General features: G+C 39.1%; 1 protein-coding gene across 1 annotated transcript in view; it reads right to left on the reverse strand.

Moving 5' to 3' along the window:
* Positions 1–3,833: 3,833 nt before the first annotated feature.
* Nmdar2 (glutamate ionotropic receptor NMDA type subunit 2) overlaps positions 3,834–19,655 on the reverse strand; it is a 390,479-nt gene continuing 374,657 nt past the window's right edge. Inside the window, exons 14-19 of the mRNA XM_076314368.1 lie at positions 18,478–18,659; positions 17,666–17,901; positions 16,531–16,724; positions 12,040–12,156; positions 6,936–7,037; positions 3,834–5,073 (exon numbers count right to left, since the gene is read on the reverse strand). Coding sequence (XP_076170483.1) covers positions 5,016–5,073; positions 6,936–7,037; positions 12,040–12,156; positions 16,531–16,724; positions 17,666–17,901; positions 18,478–18,659 — 889 coding nt within the window. The 3' untranslated portion in view covers positions 3,834–5,015. The remainder of the gene's footprint in view (positions 5,074–6,935; positions 7,038–12,039; positions 12,157–16,530; positions 16,725–17,665; positions 17,902–18,477; positions 18,660–19,655) is intronic.

Raw genomic sequence — 19,655 nt, forward strand, 5'->3', positions numbered from 1 at the left:
ACACCGAGGGTTGGAAGAAAGCGTACACGTACGGAAAGGTGGTGGGGATAGCTGCTAGGTGACCTTGAACGGCCAATTCGTTTCGACCCGACGTTATTCTCGTCGTACTGATCAGAAAGTCTGACACGTTCTCTTATCACGTCCTACTAAAAAAATACATTTAACGTACACGATAACTCGCGATGATCGCTGTTTACGGATTAATCGAAAGCAAAGATTCGCAGTCGCCGGAAAACTGAATTTTAGAATTTCCCATTTGCACGGAGCCTGTAATAAACTCCGCACTATTGAAATCGATTCGATCGTTCTATCAACACACTATCGGGCACTGTACTGACGAACTATTCTTCGACGATGTAAGCGACCGTGGACTATAACATCGCTTTCAGGCCCCTTTCGGTGCAAAGAACTTTGATGGACGCCTTTTGACGAAATTGAGCTATTCGTTCCAATAATCAGTTCGTTCGGATAATTGAAGCTTCGTATTTTTTAAGTGTATTAAGTTCGAATGTACTTTTTAAGATCCAAAGTGGTTGATCGACTCTTCCAAAATGGTGACTTTAAAGTGTTAAATAGAACGTTAAACAGGTTGATTCAAGTTTACGATATTCGAGGTACGATATTGTCAGGTTGTTAAATATTTCGTGGAAATCAATTTGTTTGCATTAGAAATACGTAAATAGGGTAATCGTCATGACTTTATCGAGTATCTAAATCCTTACGATACGACGAGAATAATTGAAATTTGATCAATACGTATTAGTATGTGTATCTTAATTCTCGGAACAATCTCTGTTGGACTTTCGTGTATTTCAAATTGTACGATATTCATTTAACGAGAAAAATATTCAAGAACACGGTGAGTGTCAGAGATTATGCATGTGAGATTTTCATCGGTGAAAACGGAAATTATTATACATTAACGAGATACAGAATCCGTACGTTGACGAATGGTTACGATACTATTATTTCTCGTACGTGTCTTGTGAAAATATCCGAACGAATTTATTACTCGACCCAATGTGTAGCGTGTTTGTAAAATTGTTTGGACCACTGTCGTTACATACTTCTTTTCCACCGTGTATTTGTATTTTTGTTTCGAGAAACGTCTCGGAAAAAGTGTTTCCGATCTCCATCGAGAAGCGTGTTCGTTGTATCGCTGCGAATTCTCGGATGACAATCGACATCCATACGGATAGAACTATTGTCCGGAACCACCATCGAGTTTACGGTTCTAACGGTTGCGTAGAATTCTATCGTTAGTCTTAGCGATAACGATTTAATCGCGAGTGCGCACACGATAGGAAGAAATCATCTTGTGTCGGATGGAAATAGCGTTTATCTCGATCGATCGAGAAACCGGGCGAAAGTTTACGCGTCTTAGGTACTTAACGGTATTGGATAAAGATATTAGTTGCGACGTAATCAATACGCCTAATCGGGTTTCCTCTTTCTCTTGCTTCCGGGAAGTAACTAATAAACTCGTCCTCGCTATCTTCCTCTCCCTTTCTCACTTTCTTTCTCGCCACTTAACAATGTAACTCTTTCGTTATCTTTAACAACAACAGTAACAACATGTTCTCCGATAGCAACGTGTTATTTATTAGAATCGCGTATTGTAACCAGCACTCGAGTCTCGTCCCCGCGATAATTCTACGCTTTGCGATCACCGTGTTGATAATCCGTGGATAGAAAAACCCGTTAAAAATTCGTGGAAAATTCTCGATCGAGATCAAGATCATCCCTCGAACGAATTCGTCGTTTCGAACGATCGCAAATATTCGCGCGGTGTTCCGATTCGTTGCTTTATCGCGTCGCGGGGGTAATCGAGACAAGTGCTTTCCGGCGAAATTTTCGCGGCGCGAATCGCGTACGTGGAGCTCTGTTAAGCAAAGATTCGGTAACATTCGAACTCGAGATCGCGTTCCAATTAAGTTCCAAGCGAAACGAAACGTTTTTATCTCGGTCACGGCCACGAAACCGCGACGAGGTAACGCGTTGTTCGTAATCCAAGCGGGCGAATAGAGTTAAAAGATGATCGGGCATCGGCGCGGCGTTTGTACAGCAAACTTTTCAATTGAGGATTCAAAATTGCGCAACGTAGAACGGGTGATCCGTAGCTCACTTTCTGGCGTGTACGGTACAATGCGTTTTATGTACAGCGGACGTAGTTTTAGAACATTAATCCTATCACTGTCGATTCCTACACACACAAAATTCTTGATTTCCTTGACGTGGGGCGGGGGCTTCTCGAAAAGAACATCCGTCTCCATCTACAATTTACGGAGACGGGTCTCGTTTTGCAAAACTTGTGGAGCGCCAGGACGTCGAATCGTCGTCGTGGTTGCGCGACGAAATCGACGCGTTTCGTTTTCTTTTTCTTTTTCTTTTGTTTTTATCTAAAAAATATTACTTTACAGATTACACGGTGAAATTCACTGCCTCAGGCACCGTTCGCGTATTGTTTTACAGTCAGTTTCGATTTGTCCGTGATTCACCAGTGTCATCGCAGTTTTCGTATTGATCGCACAGCTCTATCCACCGTTTCGTTGAAGTTTCGAATGCAGAGTGATCCGATAATAATTCGTCGAAATTAATAGCAGCGGGTGAGGTACTTGTTCGATAGAAGTTGTAGATTGCGAACGAGGGTCTGAATTGGGTAATTTTGTAAGTAGAATAACAGTAGATAGAAGAGAATTAGGGAATTTTGTAAGTAGAACAACAAGAATAGCTTCTTTGTTGAGTGTTTAAAAGTTAATTTTTACACGGAACGTAAGTGAAGTGTAAGGTATCGTTATTTATTAGTAATATATTCGAAATTTTTCGTTTGAAATTTTATATTAGTCGTGTTCTTATTCGGTTAATGTATTTTGTTCTGTACACGGACAGAATTCATTTATATTTTTCATTATCCGTGTAAACAATATTCGATGACAATATTGTTCGAATTATTATTTCAGTTCTCCGAATAACCGTTCAATGGATGACTAGAAATGCATTTGTTTCGCGCAAATAAATTACTATTCGTTGTTTTTATTCGTCATCTGGCATTCCTATAAAATCTCGACTCGATCGCAAGATTATTATAATAATCGACGCGAGAATACATTCGTGCCAACGAGAAATATATTTTTCGTATTGTGCCACGTACGATGAATAATACGAATATGGAATAACATTTATGTTGTATTTATTTTAATCAATGACTATGGATTGTTAATCTACATATCAAAATTAACGTTTGCAAATTCGTGTTAACCCTGAATATCGCTCGAATTACGAATGAACAATAATGTCGATAAAAATTTATATTCAAATTCTGCTAGAATGGAAATTTGAAAAACTATCGTGTACAAGTCCTCTAAGAATTCTTGACAAATTATTATTCTCGTACACTGACCACTTTTGTATCGTACAACTCCTATAAAACAATCTATTGTCCGCAATCTTAGCTGCAAAGATGTTTTGGACGATAATCGTTAACGGACCACTCTTTACGTTTTCCTGCTTAAAATTTGACACACGACGCCTGACACTCCATGACGTATTTATTTAATCGTTACACCCGAAGAATTTAATATACATGTACTTTTGTTGAGCATATTACGTCCTGGAAGTAGGTTTCTTTTAGAATATTTCATTGTTTACCACAATATACATACTTAACGTGTAACAGTAGCTCGTGTGTACATTACGTATTAAATATATATATATATATGTATATGTATGATATACTTAAATGCCATAGTTATCTCGTACGATACACGTTGACATTTTCCATCAAGATATCGATTAGTTTTTATTTTATTTTTTTTCTTTTTCTTTTAGTTTGTTCTCGCCTCGGAATTCGTTTTAACGAACGGTCGTCGGCTCGAAGTTCGCCACCGTTTTTGAAAACGGTTCGAACTTTCGTACAAAGTTCAATGAGTTCTCAAAAGATTTAGGAATTTCAATAAACTATCTATTGCATTGTTGCTGCCTGAATGAACTTACTCTTCCGTTATATTGTTTTTTTTTTTTTATTCTTCGGTTTACATTGGTTCCAGCTGTTCTTACAACCGACTTCGTCGAAGCTACTCCGAACGGCGCAAAGTCTCGACTCTTGTTCACCTCGAAGTATCGACGCGTGTCGTTTTTCGACGTTCTCGAAAAATCGAACAAAAATGTCCCCTCGAACGAACAAAATTAAAAGAATGAAAAAGAAAAAAAAAAAAGAAAAAAACCGAAAAAACTACCCCGTAAAATCGAAACGAGGTACAAACAATTCGCACCCAATGGCAAACGCAGTTCGTAATCCGGTTCTCGCAGTGAACGCGAGCGAAACACGGTCATTGTTCCAGTGAAATTTCTGAAGTACGCGTTTGATGTTTTCGAAATCTCCTCGATCGTATCGATCGTCGAGGTTCAGTCTGGATTCTCTGCGTTCCGTGTAAAATGTGAACTCGTGACCGCGTGTATCGTGGCCAGCTACGTAGCGCTGGTTCCCGTGGCCTCGTTGGACCGGTACGACGAACACCACGTGTTGTAAAAAGTGTCACGGTTACGTCGAAAGACGTATTCTTCTCATCGATATTTTCGGACGTGGTCAACGACGCGACGTGAAGTGCTCGTTCGTCGCGAAGGAACAATGTTGACATTCAGCGACCGGACGAGGTCGTTGCTGGTACCTACGGACGACGAGATCGTGCATGTGGCGGTTGTGGAAAACGCTCGTAAAACTCGGCTCGGTTTTCCTCGTAGGCACTGAACGTTCTCCTGTGTCTCGTTGGCGCGCGAAACATTTTCGTTCCGTGATCGACGTTCTTGGCGTGCTCGTTCTCGAGCTTCGATCGGCACCTAAACACCTCTGTCTCGGATGTTTCGCCCCGTAGGGAGCCTCGGAAGGTTACGAGGCGAGAAACTCGTTGTCCACAATGGAGAAGCGATCCGATCTGCTCCTCCCATAGGGAGAACTCTTACGGTCGCGCTTCCCTTTCAGCTGATGGAGCTAGGCAATCGGCGCCGGCTTTCTACGATCACAGAACTGTCTCCATCTCGGCGATTTCCGTCCTGGCGGCGCCGTCGTCCGGGATCCTGCGCCGAGAATTCGATTTCTTTCGTTACATTAGGAAACCATCGGGGGGATCTTGGACCTTTTCGCGGGGAATCTCGCCTCAATCCTCGCCCCGACGAAACATTCGAAACCGGACAACGATCGCGAATGTTACGCTGGAACGCGTTCATAGTGCTCGATGTACGGTAAAACGGCGGGACTCGCTCGGATAGAAGAGAACTTCCGTCGTGGCGTCGATGGTGTAACGTCGTTTCTGTCCTCGACGCGAGTCCCTGCGACGAGTATCGCGTACGATCGATTCGAATTCTCGTTGCTTTCAACGATATTGCTTTGCGTATTCGGGGCCAGTCACCGGGAACGGAATACGTAAATATCTTCCTTACCCTTCCGTTTCAACGTACGGAGAAATGGTTTTCCGTTCGAGCTCGTTTCGTCGGTGTCGACCAGAGGGAACGTCCCGGTACGAGAATCGATCGATATTTCGGAATTTCTTTCCATCGGACGAAACGTACGATGTATAAATGTTCCGCGCGTATATTAAAAGTACACACGCCGAACGATATTTCCGAGTAATTTTCTCGCGAAATCATTTTACCGTGTATGGAAAATGTAAGTGTCCCCGTACCGTGATACTCGAGTCTCCCGGTTGTAAAGCAAAGTGAATCTTTTACGGTGGGAATAATCGGATATGAATAAAATTGGAATCTCGAACGATTAAAAGTATCGATTTTATAGGAACAGCTTTTTTTTTTAAGGAAATGTATATTTTGTAGAAAATGTCGGCAGCTTTTCTCGGCAAGTATCGAAGAAATATTATCGCGAATATATTTTCGTTGATATTTCAATTTTCGATTTTGAAATGTACCAAAAATAATGACTTTTCGACATTGGAATGTCAGTATTTCTTCTTGAGACAAGTTCCGTCGTATCTATGGTTATTTTAAATATTGTAAACGAATGAAAATGAGTAGTAGTGGCAATGCGAAGGTTCGTTTGGAATATAAAAATGTTCGTTAAAATTTATTAATACACTCTTGTTATCGATGAACGTTGACGAAGATAATATTTATATTTCAAACAAACGTTCGCATTTAATTTCCATTTTCCGTTGCATCAATTGTCGATATTATAAAGTATATGCAAAAATATAGATATTTGATACAACGGAAGACGGAAATTTAATCGACATTATGAATTATTAGCCATACATTTTGCTTTTCAATTATTTTACTTTGTAAATATAACTTGTATAAAATAATTAAAAGTACCATCTACTGATCTTCTTCGCGCAATAAAGATTATTTTAATTAATTTTTTAATTATGGACACAAACGCATACAATAGGATCTCGGATTAAAATATTCCCAAATAACGCATCGTGACGTTCGTGGATAAATCGAAAACATCTATAATAGAATCAATGATAAATGTACGTTCTACGTAGATCAAGGATAACGAAGCAACGTATATTTTAATACACATACCCGCGTTACTTTCTGCCGTTCCCGTGAAAAACCCGTAGACTCGGAAAAGCCAACTTTTCGTACACAAAGTTTTCTCATTCGGTCCTAAACTTTTAGATTTAAACTCGCGTTACGTTGCGCGAACGATTTCATCCGAACCCACAAGGGAAAAAATTAGAAAAAGGGCATCGACGAACCCGATAACTCTGAACAAATTCTCGATAGAATTATCAAGTATCATCGAATAATTAAAAGCAACGTGTTCCGTTAATTTCTCCGTATTCTCAAATCCGAGAAAGATGTCTAAGTGTTTCGTTTCTCGTGACTGGCCCTGTTTACGACTGTGCATGTTTTTTAGTTTTTCTAAAGTGCTCGCAAAATGTTCGAAAAGTTTCTCGGGACATTGGATTTGCATTTACCTGTAAATCTCTGGAGGCAAAAATTTGCCGGCAAACTCCGTGCTGACAACGTGATTTCTGGTCATGTCCCTCGGCCTGGCGACATCGATGGCGTCGATGAATCTGGATTCAACAAAGTTTCCATGTAACGATTTCGCGGAAAATAATATCACCAGTCGCCTATACTTAGACAATTATTGTACATAGAATGAGCGAGCCGACATTAGAATCCAAGATATCGTTGATGTTCGAGGTGATCTTAAAAAATCTCGGAGGAAGAACATACTCGATACGAAAGAATAAGTAGCAAGAAAACCGACATGTTACTTTTAACGTATCTTTCGAGATTCCTAGATCGCCGTAATTGTTTTCCAATGAGCGATACGTATTTCCTTATCACGATATAATAGCCGATAAAAAGACGGATTCGATTATACGTAGCTTTGGATAGCAAAATGGCGAAGAACTTTTCAAACTTTTTCACGCGTGACTGTTTGATTCGCTGCATAATTTTGGGATACACTGTGTGTCGTTTGTCGAGCTTAAAAATATTTATCTTTCGAGGGAAACATTCCCCTGTCGAAAGAAAATAGGAACGCGTAAACGAAATAACGAAAAGTGAACAAAGAACACATACGTAAATAAAGTGTGTAATAAAAATCACGATGCTGAGTTTCAAACGATAATTGTGCCGATTCGTTGAAAAAGAACTCGAAGTGAAGAACGTTCAAACGTGTGGAACTGATCGTAAAAGAAGATAAAGAAAGACGTTGAAATTACTAACGAGCATGCTCATACGATCGATGCAATGAGATTCACCATACAGCGTGCGATATATTTTCGGATCTTCTTACGAATACGTACAATTTAAACAATCTTGGTATATTTGAGAACGAATTACAACGTTTAAATCGAGTATAATTCCTTTAGTGTCGTTAAACGCGAACAAGAGAGCGTTCGTAATTATGACACGTAGTTGGAGAGGTTTACCAGAGAAATTTTCTTCGTATTCTCTCAATTAAAGAAACTTGATTACCAAAGTTTGAATAACCGAGTGCAGAACTGCACCTCCGAACGAAGACGTACCGAATACTGGTATAGTATATTTAATTATATTTGTATCGTTGAATTATTTGAACGCGTATTAATAACAGCTTCAGAACTGCAACACTCGATGTTGCGAAATTGATCGATGAAGGATACGATTTAGGTGGTTCGTTTAAGCGAAAATTGGACAACTTTATCGACGATAAGTTATCACAGTTCGTGAACACTGTCCACCGCTAACAAAGGAACGTCATCAAGAGTACATCGTTGCCCTGATACCTTCGGTGATAAGGATGTAATTAAATAAAAAAACTCTTCTCTCGATTATTTCTTCCTCGGAATATTTTCACGTGTCACCAAAAACACAGGAAGTATTTTAGATTCTAACATCGGAAGACACAGTCTGCACGAATGGCTCGCATCCACGCTACTTTCTTCCCCTGGTTTCCCCTAATTTTCAGCAATTTCCTCGACTAAGATAAATCGCTGTTCCACCTTGTCGGGTTGTCGTCAATCGCGGACGATTTATCGCCCGCTATGCGCTTCCGATACATTCTCCACGAGCTAATCGAAAATTCGTCGTCGAACTCGCATGCCATGCATTCGAACACATGAAACGTAGGCGGATCGGTACGATACAAAAATACGATTTCAAAAATAAAGATAAAAAAAAAAATAGGTTTGAATGCGTGTACGCAGACTCTCGGAGCTACAAGCGAAGCGGCTAATCTACATCTACCCTTATCGTTTCATCTTCTATGGCGTTATCATCGATCACCGTGACGCTCGAACTATCGTTTTCCGTTTTCGCTGGTTACCGTTGTTGGCTCACGAGAAGACACGCTCAAGTGCGAGGCCCACTGTTCGGTGAACTTTTATACAGCGATAGCGCTCGAAATATCGAAGCTAACGATACACAGTTTTAAGCATAAACTGTTAATAACTCGGTGGATATTTAATTTCTTCCCCTTTTAATCCCCCTCTCTTAACGACCTAATTTTTTCGTCGATACAAACGTTGCTTGTAGTTGCAATTATGTTACGTACTCTGCACCAAAATTTTGAACGATCAGTTTTCCAAAAGCATAAATACGTTTAGTTTTTCAAAGGGAAATTACGATCCGTTAATCCTTTCGTTATAAGATGCAGATAAATATTATTTTACGCGATACGTATTTTCTTAAAAACATATTTTCCTTTCTATTTCCGGCAAAGACGTCGCCAAAAAGTTTGTCGTTTAAAATTTTAGCACAGATTTGACGAAATAATTAAACGTTGACCGAACGTGATTCGAATTCGTCCATAGAAAAGTACAACGGTTTAACAAGGACGTACCTATACCAACTACGTTCTTATAACAAGCGTTTCGCGTAAAATCGGTTCACCTCGAACAACGATTTGTGTTTCTCGCGCGAAGCGTGTGCTCGCCGTGCAGCGATTACTTTAAAAGAATTACAAGGCGCAGGATTTAATTTTGCATAGTGTTGGTTCTGGGTCGATTGTGTCAGAACGTTGTATTTTCAGCTTCGAGAATTATTCTGTGAAAGTAGGGGGTAGACAGTTGTAGAGTACTATACGGACCTGAGAAGTTGTCTTCCAGAAGGAACTGCAAATCGTATTCAAATTTGTTTACATTAGAATTTTTGTATACCATAATATCTTTATGTTAGAATTTCTATACATTAGATTGTTTCTATCTTAGAATTTTGTTACATTAGAATTTCTATATGCTGGAGTATCTTCCTATTAGAATTTGTATATATTGGAATATCTTTATATTACAATTTCTGTATAATAGAATGTTTCTACCTTAGAGTTTTGTTATATCAGGATTTCTATGTGCTAGAATATCTTTCTGTTAGAATTTCTATATATTAGAATATCTTCGTTTTAGAATTTCTATATATTAAAATATCTTTATTTTAGAATTTCTACATATTAGAATACCTTCATTTTAGAATTTCTACATATTAGAATACCTTCATTTTAGAATTTCTACATATTAGAATATCTTCGTTTTAGAATTTCTATGTGTTAAAATTTCTACACTCTAGAATATCTTTATATAAGATTTTCTTCGCGTTGGAATGTCTAAAAATCGTACACGTCTAAAATCATATCTCATTGGCTTCGATATTTCGAGCGTGACGCTCGTCCACGTCTCTTTGTCGGATCAGAGGAGAGCAAGGAATCGTACGAAACTGGACCCGAAGCGAGCCGCACGAGATCGATTTTATCCTCCCTCGGCGGTGCACGGATTCATCGGCGTTCGAACGACTCTTTCGATTCTTCTCGTTCCGCCGCGACGGCAATTTTCCCGCCTACTTCGCGAAACGGCCAAGAATATAAAGTATCGACTAAGTCGATTCCTGCGTGCGCCTCGAGGACGGTTCGCAGTGACGCAGGAACTTTACCACGCGAAACGTACGATTGGAATTTCGGCGCAGCGGTTGAATATAAATTAACAAATTTCAGGGAAGACTCCGTTGGATTTCTTCTCCTCGGCACCGGCTTTGATTTAGAATTTCAGATGCTCCCGCGATACAGTTCGAGGCGGATGGCAATATCGCTGTTTAGCGGACGTGCCAGAATTTTATGCCCGTGCCATATGTTGCGCGACACTTTGGTTTTCAGTTCGTTTTAAATGGCAAACGCCGGTCGCCCCAAACCGACACCAGCTGGCGAACAAACAAGCGTGAATTTTTCGGATATTTGGCAGCCGATTCGGCGTGGCAGTGTTCCGGTGCCAAGTTTCAGTATCCGTGACCCAGTAAACACATCTCGCGGGCGCAATCGCGTTGCAAGAACAGTGCTTAGAACCGAGCGTTGCTACGAAGTCGTAGGAAAAAAGTCGAAAGAAAAATCAACAACGCGGGGAGGTTTTTTGCTACGCCGCGATGTAATTTCAATATTCGTCGAGTAATTAATTTGGTCCCCTCGCACAATTACGAATACCTTGCTCGTCGTAGCTTTTTTCCTTTTCCAATTTTTCGCGCAATTATTGAAATATCGATCCAACGCGAAATAATATTCTTTTTAATTCTTCTATTCAAGTGTACGAATTTCAAGCCGACGTCTTCTTTTATAGTGAAAAGAATTCGAATAGTACGCGTTCGAAATGTTACTTGTAATTACAATGTACGACAATGGGTCAGTTTAGATCGAAAAGAGACAGCGAATAATATTTCTGAAATTATTAGGTCAGCGAGTGTGAAATATATTTTCGATCAGTTTTTAGAGTTTTATGATTTGCTTCAGTTTAACGAACATTAGATATTCTGCAGATGATGAATATTCGGAATGCTGCTGTCCTAGTTTCGTAATTTCGAAATAATTTCCGTCGTAAAGAATCCTAGAATAGCAAGATGTAGTATGATTTCTGATACAAAGTAATTCAAATTCAACGAGTTTTCTAGCATTCTTGAAGCACCTCGAGATCTTGAGTTATCGTACAACAAGCTGTACTAGATTTGAATTTACAAATAAAAACACCTCGCACCTCTCGATTATTCGTGTCTTTAGATAAAACACGATAAAGAAACGCGGAATCTTTCACGAAGAATAATGCACGCAGGTATTGGAAACTTCTTTTTTATCGTATTGCAAAAATGAAACTTTGAGAGAAGAACGTTTCGTGCACACGAACCTGTTTGAACCAAGTACACAATTTCGTCGTATATTAAAAATAGAAAATCGCGTCAAGACATTTTTAAAATTAATTTCTCCAAGAACGAATCGCGATATGAAAATACTTTATTTCTAATTTTCGTTCTACTTTCTCATACAGTGTCGCCTGTATATTTTCCGTCGTAATACGTATCGCGTAACGCTCCGTACCAAGGTAAAAGGGAGTCGTTGAGATACAGAAAAACGAAGGAAACGATTAAAAGAATCGTTGGGTAGTTCGAAAATCGAGAAAGTTTCGATAGCACACGCGAGACGGTTTCTTTCGGATTCGGAATGCCGAACACGCCGGAACGTCGTTCGAAAGTTAACCGTTGGACACGCTCGAGGAAAATATTTGCTTCGGTTCCTACGTCACTGAGAATTCTTACGTGTTGTGGACGTTGCGAACTTACGAATCGAAGTATGGCGGTAGCGGATGCGGAGCTTCCACCGCCAATGGCTCCGGTGGTGTATGGCGGTCCGAGCTTTGAAAGCATCCTCGCCACCAGCCGAGACTTCCGGTTTTCCTCCTTTAAAAAAGCCGACGTGGATATGTGCCAGGCTTCTTTTCCACCATCGTTCCGCCACCAACCATTTCATAATATGGACCAGCGGTATCCCACGACACGAGACCTCACCCACTTTTTCTTATTGTCATTTTTCTCGCGTCGGTGGACACTTTCTTTCTCTCGCGTTCGATTCACGCGTTCGATTCTTACCAAACTTGCAACTCGGTGGCAAGTACCGAGTCACTCTACAAGTATTTCTACTTTCTTCAAAAAGAATTAAACAATACAATTTATTTGGAATCGTTCGACAATATGTTTGCCCTCGTTTTCCGTCGTTGAAGGAATATACGTAAGTTCGCGTAGTATTTAGTAAGAGATAAACGAAAATACTAAACGTATTACGCGGAGTGTTTCGTAATACTGAATTAAAGTACTAAGTGTAATATATTACGCGTAGCATTTAATAACAGGTGTTTCTCAATGTGCTATGACACATTTCGGTACTGCGAGAGTGTAGTATTTTATATTTTTAGTATTTTATTACATTTTTTATCATTTTCGTTCGATAAGTAAGCAATTCCTTTCAACTATATTTGGCTTCGTTATATTCCACACAATTATTTATTTCTTAATGAACAGAAACACATGCGAAAGTATATTACAATTGTGGAAATTTTAAACGGTTTTATCGCAAAAATCTTGCTAAATTCGAAATGTGACGTTAATCCAAAAAAGTTTGGAAACATTTCAATGGAGGATTAACAGAAAACGTGCTTTTTTCCATTAAAATGGAACGCTGAAAAAAATTGATTAATTCCGACGGGAACGAACGGTTCGTTCTCCTTATTCTTTTAGCGTGGCTTTATGGGATTCGTATTCAGCAGTGTGTAAAACCACCACTCTGAAAAGGACTTAAGAAATGCTGACGCGGTCGAAAGGTACTTGACTGAATTCTTCGCGCCGAAATCAAAGAACTTTTATAAAAGTGGGGTCCAAAAATTCGATAGACAGAGGGAGAACCGTTCCAGAGAATTACGGGAGATGTATCGTTTCTCAACGATTCTAAATAAATTGTTTCGTTCTACCCTTTTCGAAAGAAATATACTCGTATTATTTACAGTACGACCCGATATTTGACGACAAAAGAATATTACCCAACTGTGTCAGAAAATATGAATCCAGAACAATTCGATCGAAGTAAGATTCGTGAGAATTCTCGATCGCATAAACTAAAGTAGATTTAAACATTTGATCACGATGGTCTGGTTTTGAATTACAATTCGATGAAAATTCCGACGAATACTTTATTTTCGCGGAAAGTTTGTCGTTTACACAGGCGAGAATATCGCGAGATCTTGTTGGCTCCCTTATCTCGAAAGTTCGATTAAACAGCGTTCACGATTCGTCGAAACAATATACCTGGATCCTCCGCAAACACTTCCAGGCTAGTCTGGATAAAGTTTTCGGAAGAAACTTTTCTCGCTCTAGGCTAGAGAACTTCCTTGAGATCTCGTGTCGTTGAGAAGACCTGCTTTTTTTACAACCAGCGCGCATTCTTTCCCCTCTGTACACTCCCCTTTTTGTTTCTTTCTGTCCCCCATTTCCATCGTATAACTTTTCAATATAGACAGAAATTCGAAGCCAATTCACCGTGGAACAGTTTCTTACGTGATGCAGTGAGAAGTACACTGTCGGCCATAAGTTTCGGACCACCAATTTCACTGTTACTTTTTACAGTACTACGGCAAACGGCGTTTAATTCTGTCTACTCGTAAGTGCTACCTATTTACAGGTGAAACGATGCTCTGGTATTCGTTTTTTTAGCAAAATTCTGAAATAACGAAAAGTGTTTACACGTTTCACTGACTTCTACGATGATTGTTATCGAATGGTTCGACGCAGATTTCGGAAATCGAATTTAATTACCAACTGAAACATGCGTTCAACTTTTTGTGGTACGAAAGAACATGGCAATAAATTGAACGAGACATCGATACTCCTTCTACCGACAGATCGAGTTCTTGGCGCAAATCAATTTCTGATACATATACATTTTTCGACAGTACTATCTTAGTACAGAGTATTTAGTACCAAAAACTATTACCTTCGAATCGAATAAAAGTTATACGATTACACGTAAAAAAAGGAATCACGATTGCGTTTTTTAAGTGTAGTCGTATCCGCGGAGAAACAGGTTTCAATTAAATCGTGCAACATGCAGCAATATCCGTTCGTTAATTTCTTCTCATCTTGTAAAGTAAAGGGTATCGATTGTCTCACTGCGAAATAATGAATCTATAATAAGACAGTAGTGAATCAAAGGAATAATCAATAAAACCATGCGTGCATCTAAATTCTAAAAAAAAATGCAACATACCTCAATCTATACTTAGAAATTTAATCGAATAAGAACCAATACCAGGGGTGGTTTATTCGTTACCTTAAAGAGAATAAGACAAAGGTATCGGCTACGGTGAAAAATGAAAAAAAAAAACGAACGTTTTCTTTCTCCTACAAAGGTTTCTCGTAGGAAACCTTTCGTTTCCATTGATTTACCATAAAACGATTCGTTTCTTGGTTTCTTAAGGGGGGTGGTCTTAAACTTGTGATCGACAGCGTATAAAAAACGACGCAGATAGACAAGAAAAACTAGAAAGAAACAATATGCTTGTGCCGATATCACGATATTAAAGTACCTATGTAAGTATACATGTGAATATTGTACATACATTTCGCATCTGCGTGTGCGAATGTATGTACAGAATATATATATTAGTAAATAGATGCATGCTGTGCGAGCGAGGCTCCAAGTGACGTCAGAAAGTGGGTCAGGATTTAAGCTCGATTCTCACGTCCTATCGCGTTGAGATTACGCCAACCGCAGGCATTAATTAATCGAGCGTTAATTGCTCAACAAAGAAGCATACTTCGCGAGACTGAGAGCATTCGATGTTTCGAGGGGCCTCGATGTCTGGGTTTCCGCGATTCGACGACGCGACGTGAGTCCCGAAGTTAAATCCATGCGAACGTTACGGAAGACAGGTGAAGTAACTATGCAGTGACATGCGTAGATCTCTCTTGTACGGGTCCACTTCCGCTTTGTAAAACACCTTTGTAATCGAAGGGCAGAGGGGGGCGGGTTTCGAAGGGGAAAATCTCTTTAGAAACGAGATTCCTCGGAACTTGTGGGGAAAACAAAACTGCAGTACTCGGCGAGATATTTCGTTCCGGAAGCGAGTGAGTACTCGGCAAAGAGCAAACGAACTACGGGTAAGTATATCGAATAACGAGGTAGAAGGGGTTGTCGATTCCTTTTCTTACGAATCTTCTCGTTTCCCGAATCATTTCTCGCGTTTTTGCCTTTCAAAGTTTCCAAACTACCGACCGAGTTTCACCGATGCACCATTCGATTATTCGGAAACTAGTCACCCGTTATACACGAATACAACGAGTCGATGAGCGTGGGTTAAGATCGATTTATGTTATCCGTTCAGTTACGGAACGTTTACGAAACGGTTCGGACAAATATTTTTGTTTGTTTTCTTGTTTGTACGATTCAGATCGTATTAACATCTTTGGTCACGAGCGAGTAAGAGTAGATTACATACAAATGATTTAGATCGTGGTGTATATATTGATATCCTTCAAGAACGCTGTCAGATTTTGTATGCTTCCAATCCAGTTTATCGTCGTACGTATGCCATTACAGTGAAAGCCACTAGAATTGAAAATAATATGTTCTATGCTGAGATCTTAATTGCAATTTGGACGTCTTAATGGTTTTCTTTTTGTTACTAAATACGAACGAGTCGGTCTCGAGTGTCCAATTAATATTTTTATTACTTTCACTTAATCGTATTTTTATAGCGTACTTAAATCTGTATTGCACTCTCTTAAAAGAAACTTGAAAAAGAAATACAACTTTTTTGAAAGAACTTTCTTTTAGCGTCTGGTAAGTATTTGAATAACGTTCAATATTTTCAATAGAACGGAGTTTTATTCTTTACTCTCTTCTTCTTCGTCTAATAATAGTAGAACTTATTAAGGATAAATGCGAAACCATTTTCAATCAAAAGATAAGCACCAGATGCATTTGTCCGAATCGAATCGCTTTGTAAACGTTTCGTGTCTAAACGGATAATATAATTGGACCATTATTCGACCATTTCGTCCACGCAAAAGGCAAGTGTTACGGAATAAAAAATAAACAAACAACCAACACGCGATCACGGCAAGTGGGGGGCCGCGAAACTTTTGCAACGAGTCTCGTTGCAAGATGCACATTATCCGAGATCCTCTCGGATGGACCAGGGAGTCTCCAATGGTGGTACACGTGGTCGAATACTTTCGAACTTAGAACAACGTTTGATCGAATTATGTAGAGGAACAGCGTACTTAGTCTGGCTCGGTTTTATTCCGTGCGCCTCGAGGTCCTTCTCCAGCTGTCGTATCCTGATCCTGGCCATATCCAACTCGTGCTTGACCTTCCACAAGTGAGTATCACAGATAGGGTCTCTGCATCTGTGGTACCTCAGGATATCCTGCGCCTCGTATACCGCACCACGGAACGTTAGAGACTTTCCCATGCTCTTTAAAAGAGAGCATTCGAAACGATTAAACGAAGCAGGTGCAACTGAAATTGTTTTGTTACGAGTATTTCCTCTATAGATCGAAAAGTGTCTGTACTTTTGTTATACGAACTTGATGTTTAAATGTTCAGAAAAATTGAGTCCTACCGCATACCTTATCCACGAATAGAAAATAAAAGGTTTAAGGATCTGTTGTAAAAATGATTGTACAAGAAGTGGTACCATTGTTATCATTGTGACCTAATATTGATACTATGTTTGCGAATGCCTAACGTAGATTTAAAAGTATAAAGTCCACTTTGAGGTTTATTCAACATTTTGAGCGTTGAAGCACTTTTCTGCGAATTGAATAGTTTTCTTTTACAAATATTTGTTGTTTATATGTTTTCGAGCTTCGAAGATAATCGCATTTGTCGTTTTATTAGAATCGCCCTGTGTAGACGATGTCAAAAATAAATTATTTTCATTGGAAACATACAGTTCCCGAGGGAAATGATACTCGATATAAAGTTACTATATCCATCTGTCTGACCACAATGATCGATGGTTTCGATCTACAAGCATTACATTTGTTTCAACTCGTTACACTGTATCAAAACGAAGAATAAAAATATCAACGAGCAATCACTTTGAAAACAAATATTAACTTTTTTAACAATTCCTGTGTATTAAGTAGGTTAAATACGCCGTGATATTAAATTATTCTTAAATATGTACAATATTATCGGTGTCTGCTGTATACCGAAGTTTTTTGAATATCGATAGCATTGGAATTTAATTGTTTAACACGCTAAATTGTACTCGTGTAATGCCGTACTATACACGAATAATACGTTCGATGCAACGAGAATATTTACGCGGTAAATAGTGCCAAGTTCGATACGATCGACATTCTTAAAAAAAAAAGAAAAAATAGATTACGCAAGCAGAAAACAACTTACCAGACTGAAAAGTGCGCAACAGCCACCACCGTCGCTTCGCGCCAGATGCTGTCTGACGTACTTGAAATACAAATGTTCTAGAAGTAGAAACGCTGCAGCCAAAAGAATTCCCATCATCAATAAGAGAAACGCGGATAAGAACTGCTCCAGTGCCAAGGGATCGCTGCTCTTTTGAACCTCTTTTCCCGGCTTACAGGTGCCCGTCATCCAGTACCTTCTGAGGCGTTCCAAATCCCCTGGAATTTCAAAGACTCGAGCTTTAAAAAGGAAGTGCATAATTAAGAAACGGGTGGTGGCGTTTTAATTAACCTTGAAACATCGTGCGGTGTTAAAGAGACTTTTCCAGCAATTATAAAATCGTTTAGAGAGCCTTAGTAATCCGTAGTAATTTTACGAGGATTGTACAATACAATCATTCCTGGATAAATCGGCTTAATCTTTCTTCACGGGAGATCAACGATTAGAAATAGTTGAATTACAATGAAATACGTATATTTAGGGAGGTCGTTCATAGGCAAATCGGCTTAATCCTTTGTTCACGGGAAATTAACAATTAGAAATGGTTGGATCGCAATGAAATACGTATATTTAGAAAAGTTATTCATAAGCAAATTTGCTTAATTTTTGTCCAAGGAAGATCAACGATTGAAAATAGTTGGAGCGTTTATAGAGAAACTATAAGTGTCCGTGAAATTTTTCGAGAGTAAGATGCTTAAGTATTTCATAAAAGATTGATAATTGGAAGCAATTAAAGTGCAAAGGAATATTTTTTTAACGGAGATTGGTTCTAGCGAAACTACGGGTGTCGATACCATTGTTTCTGTAGTCTAACAGGCGTCTGTTGAACATCTGCAGGTATTTGGAATTTCTTGAAAATGCGAGACCGTATCCTGTCATGGCGTACCAGGATCCTACGGTCAGTAGTCGACAATCTTCGTCTTGCGCCACCAAATAGTCCAGAACCGTTCCATCGTAGAAAAAAGCATCCAGTTCCCTGTCGCAAAGAGAACAGCCCTTCTGAGTAGACTAGAAAAGGGAGGAGGTATTCACACAGGGTATCGTTGAATCGAACGAGTCACGTGATTGATCGATCGACCCAGACTTTCGAAACTTTTTACTCGGAGGGACAAAGTTCAATTTTATCTCAGCTGCATTGCTCGAAGCTTTCCCTATTTCTTGACAAAATAATCTGACGGAAACTTTGCGCGATTTAACCGGTCGGTTCGAAGTTCGACGCTTCCGATTACTCGTCCACTTTTTTAAATTAATTTTTTACACGACACGAAGAAGGGTGTTATTCTCTGGTAAACAGCGTCGTAAAAATTTACGATTCTTCGATGATATCTCTGAAAAGTATCGAAATTAACAACATCGAAAAAGGATTAAAATTAACAACGTGTTCTGAATTTTGGTGAAATGTGCAATGGACTAGAATGCAACTGACACTGTACAGAAATTGTGTACGGTGAATGTTGGATAACTTAAGGGAGAAGAAAAAAACGTATCGATGAGATAACGCAACGATGAAATCTTTTTAATTTTTGCTTCTTTTTGGATAAAATTTCTACCGTTGTATTTATGAGGATTTTCCGATTTAAATAAAACCCAACATGTTGTAATTCGGATTATATTTACTTATTCGAAATATCAATAAATATCGTTTATATTATATATTCAAATTCATCGTATCCTATCGTGGTTGCCCTCGTTTTAATCGAAAAAAGCTCACAAATACGTCGATAAAAGTTTTGTTAAAAAACAGACGTAAATAAAAAAAGTTTCATCGACGTATTAGTGTTACGAATTTCATCGATATTCGAGCTCTGATCTGGTTGCTTTGCTCAAGGAGAATCCTCAATAGTGGAGATGAACAACAATTATTTCGTCGACCGTTTCTTGCAGTTATCCAATTTTTACTATACACAATAAATAATACTTGTGGTAATTAGTTAGATTAGAGGGACACCTCTTCGACTTAAATGATTTTAAA

The sequence above is a fragment of the Ptiloglossa arizonensis genome, chromosome 6, assembly GCF_051014685.1.
Source record: "Ptiloglossa arizonensis isolate GNS036 chromosome 6, iyPtiAriz1_principal, whole genome shotgun sequence".
NCBI lineage: Eukaryota > Metazoa > Arthropoda > Insecta > Hymenoptera > Colletidae > Ptiloglossa > Ptiloglossa arizonensis.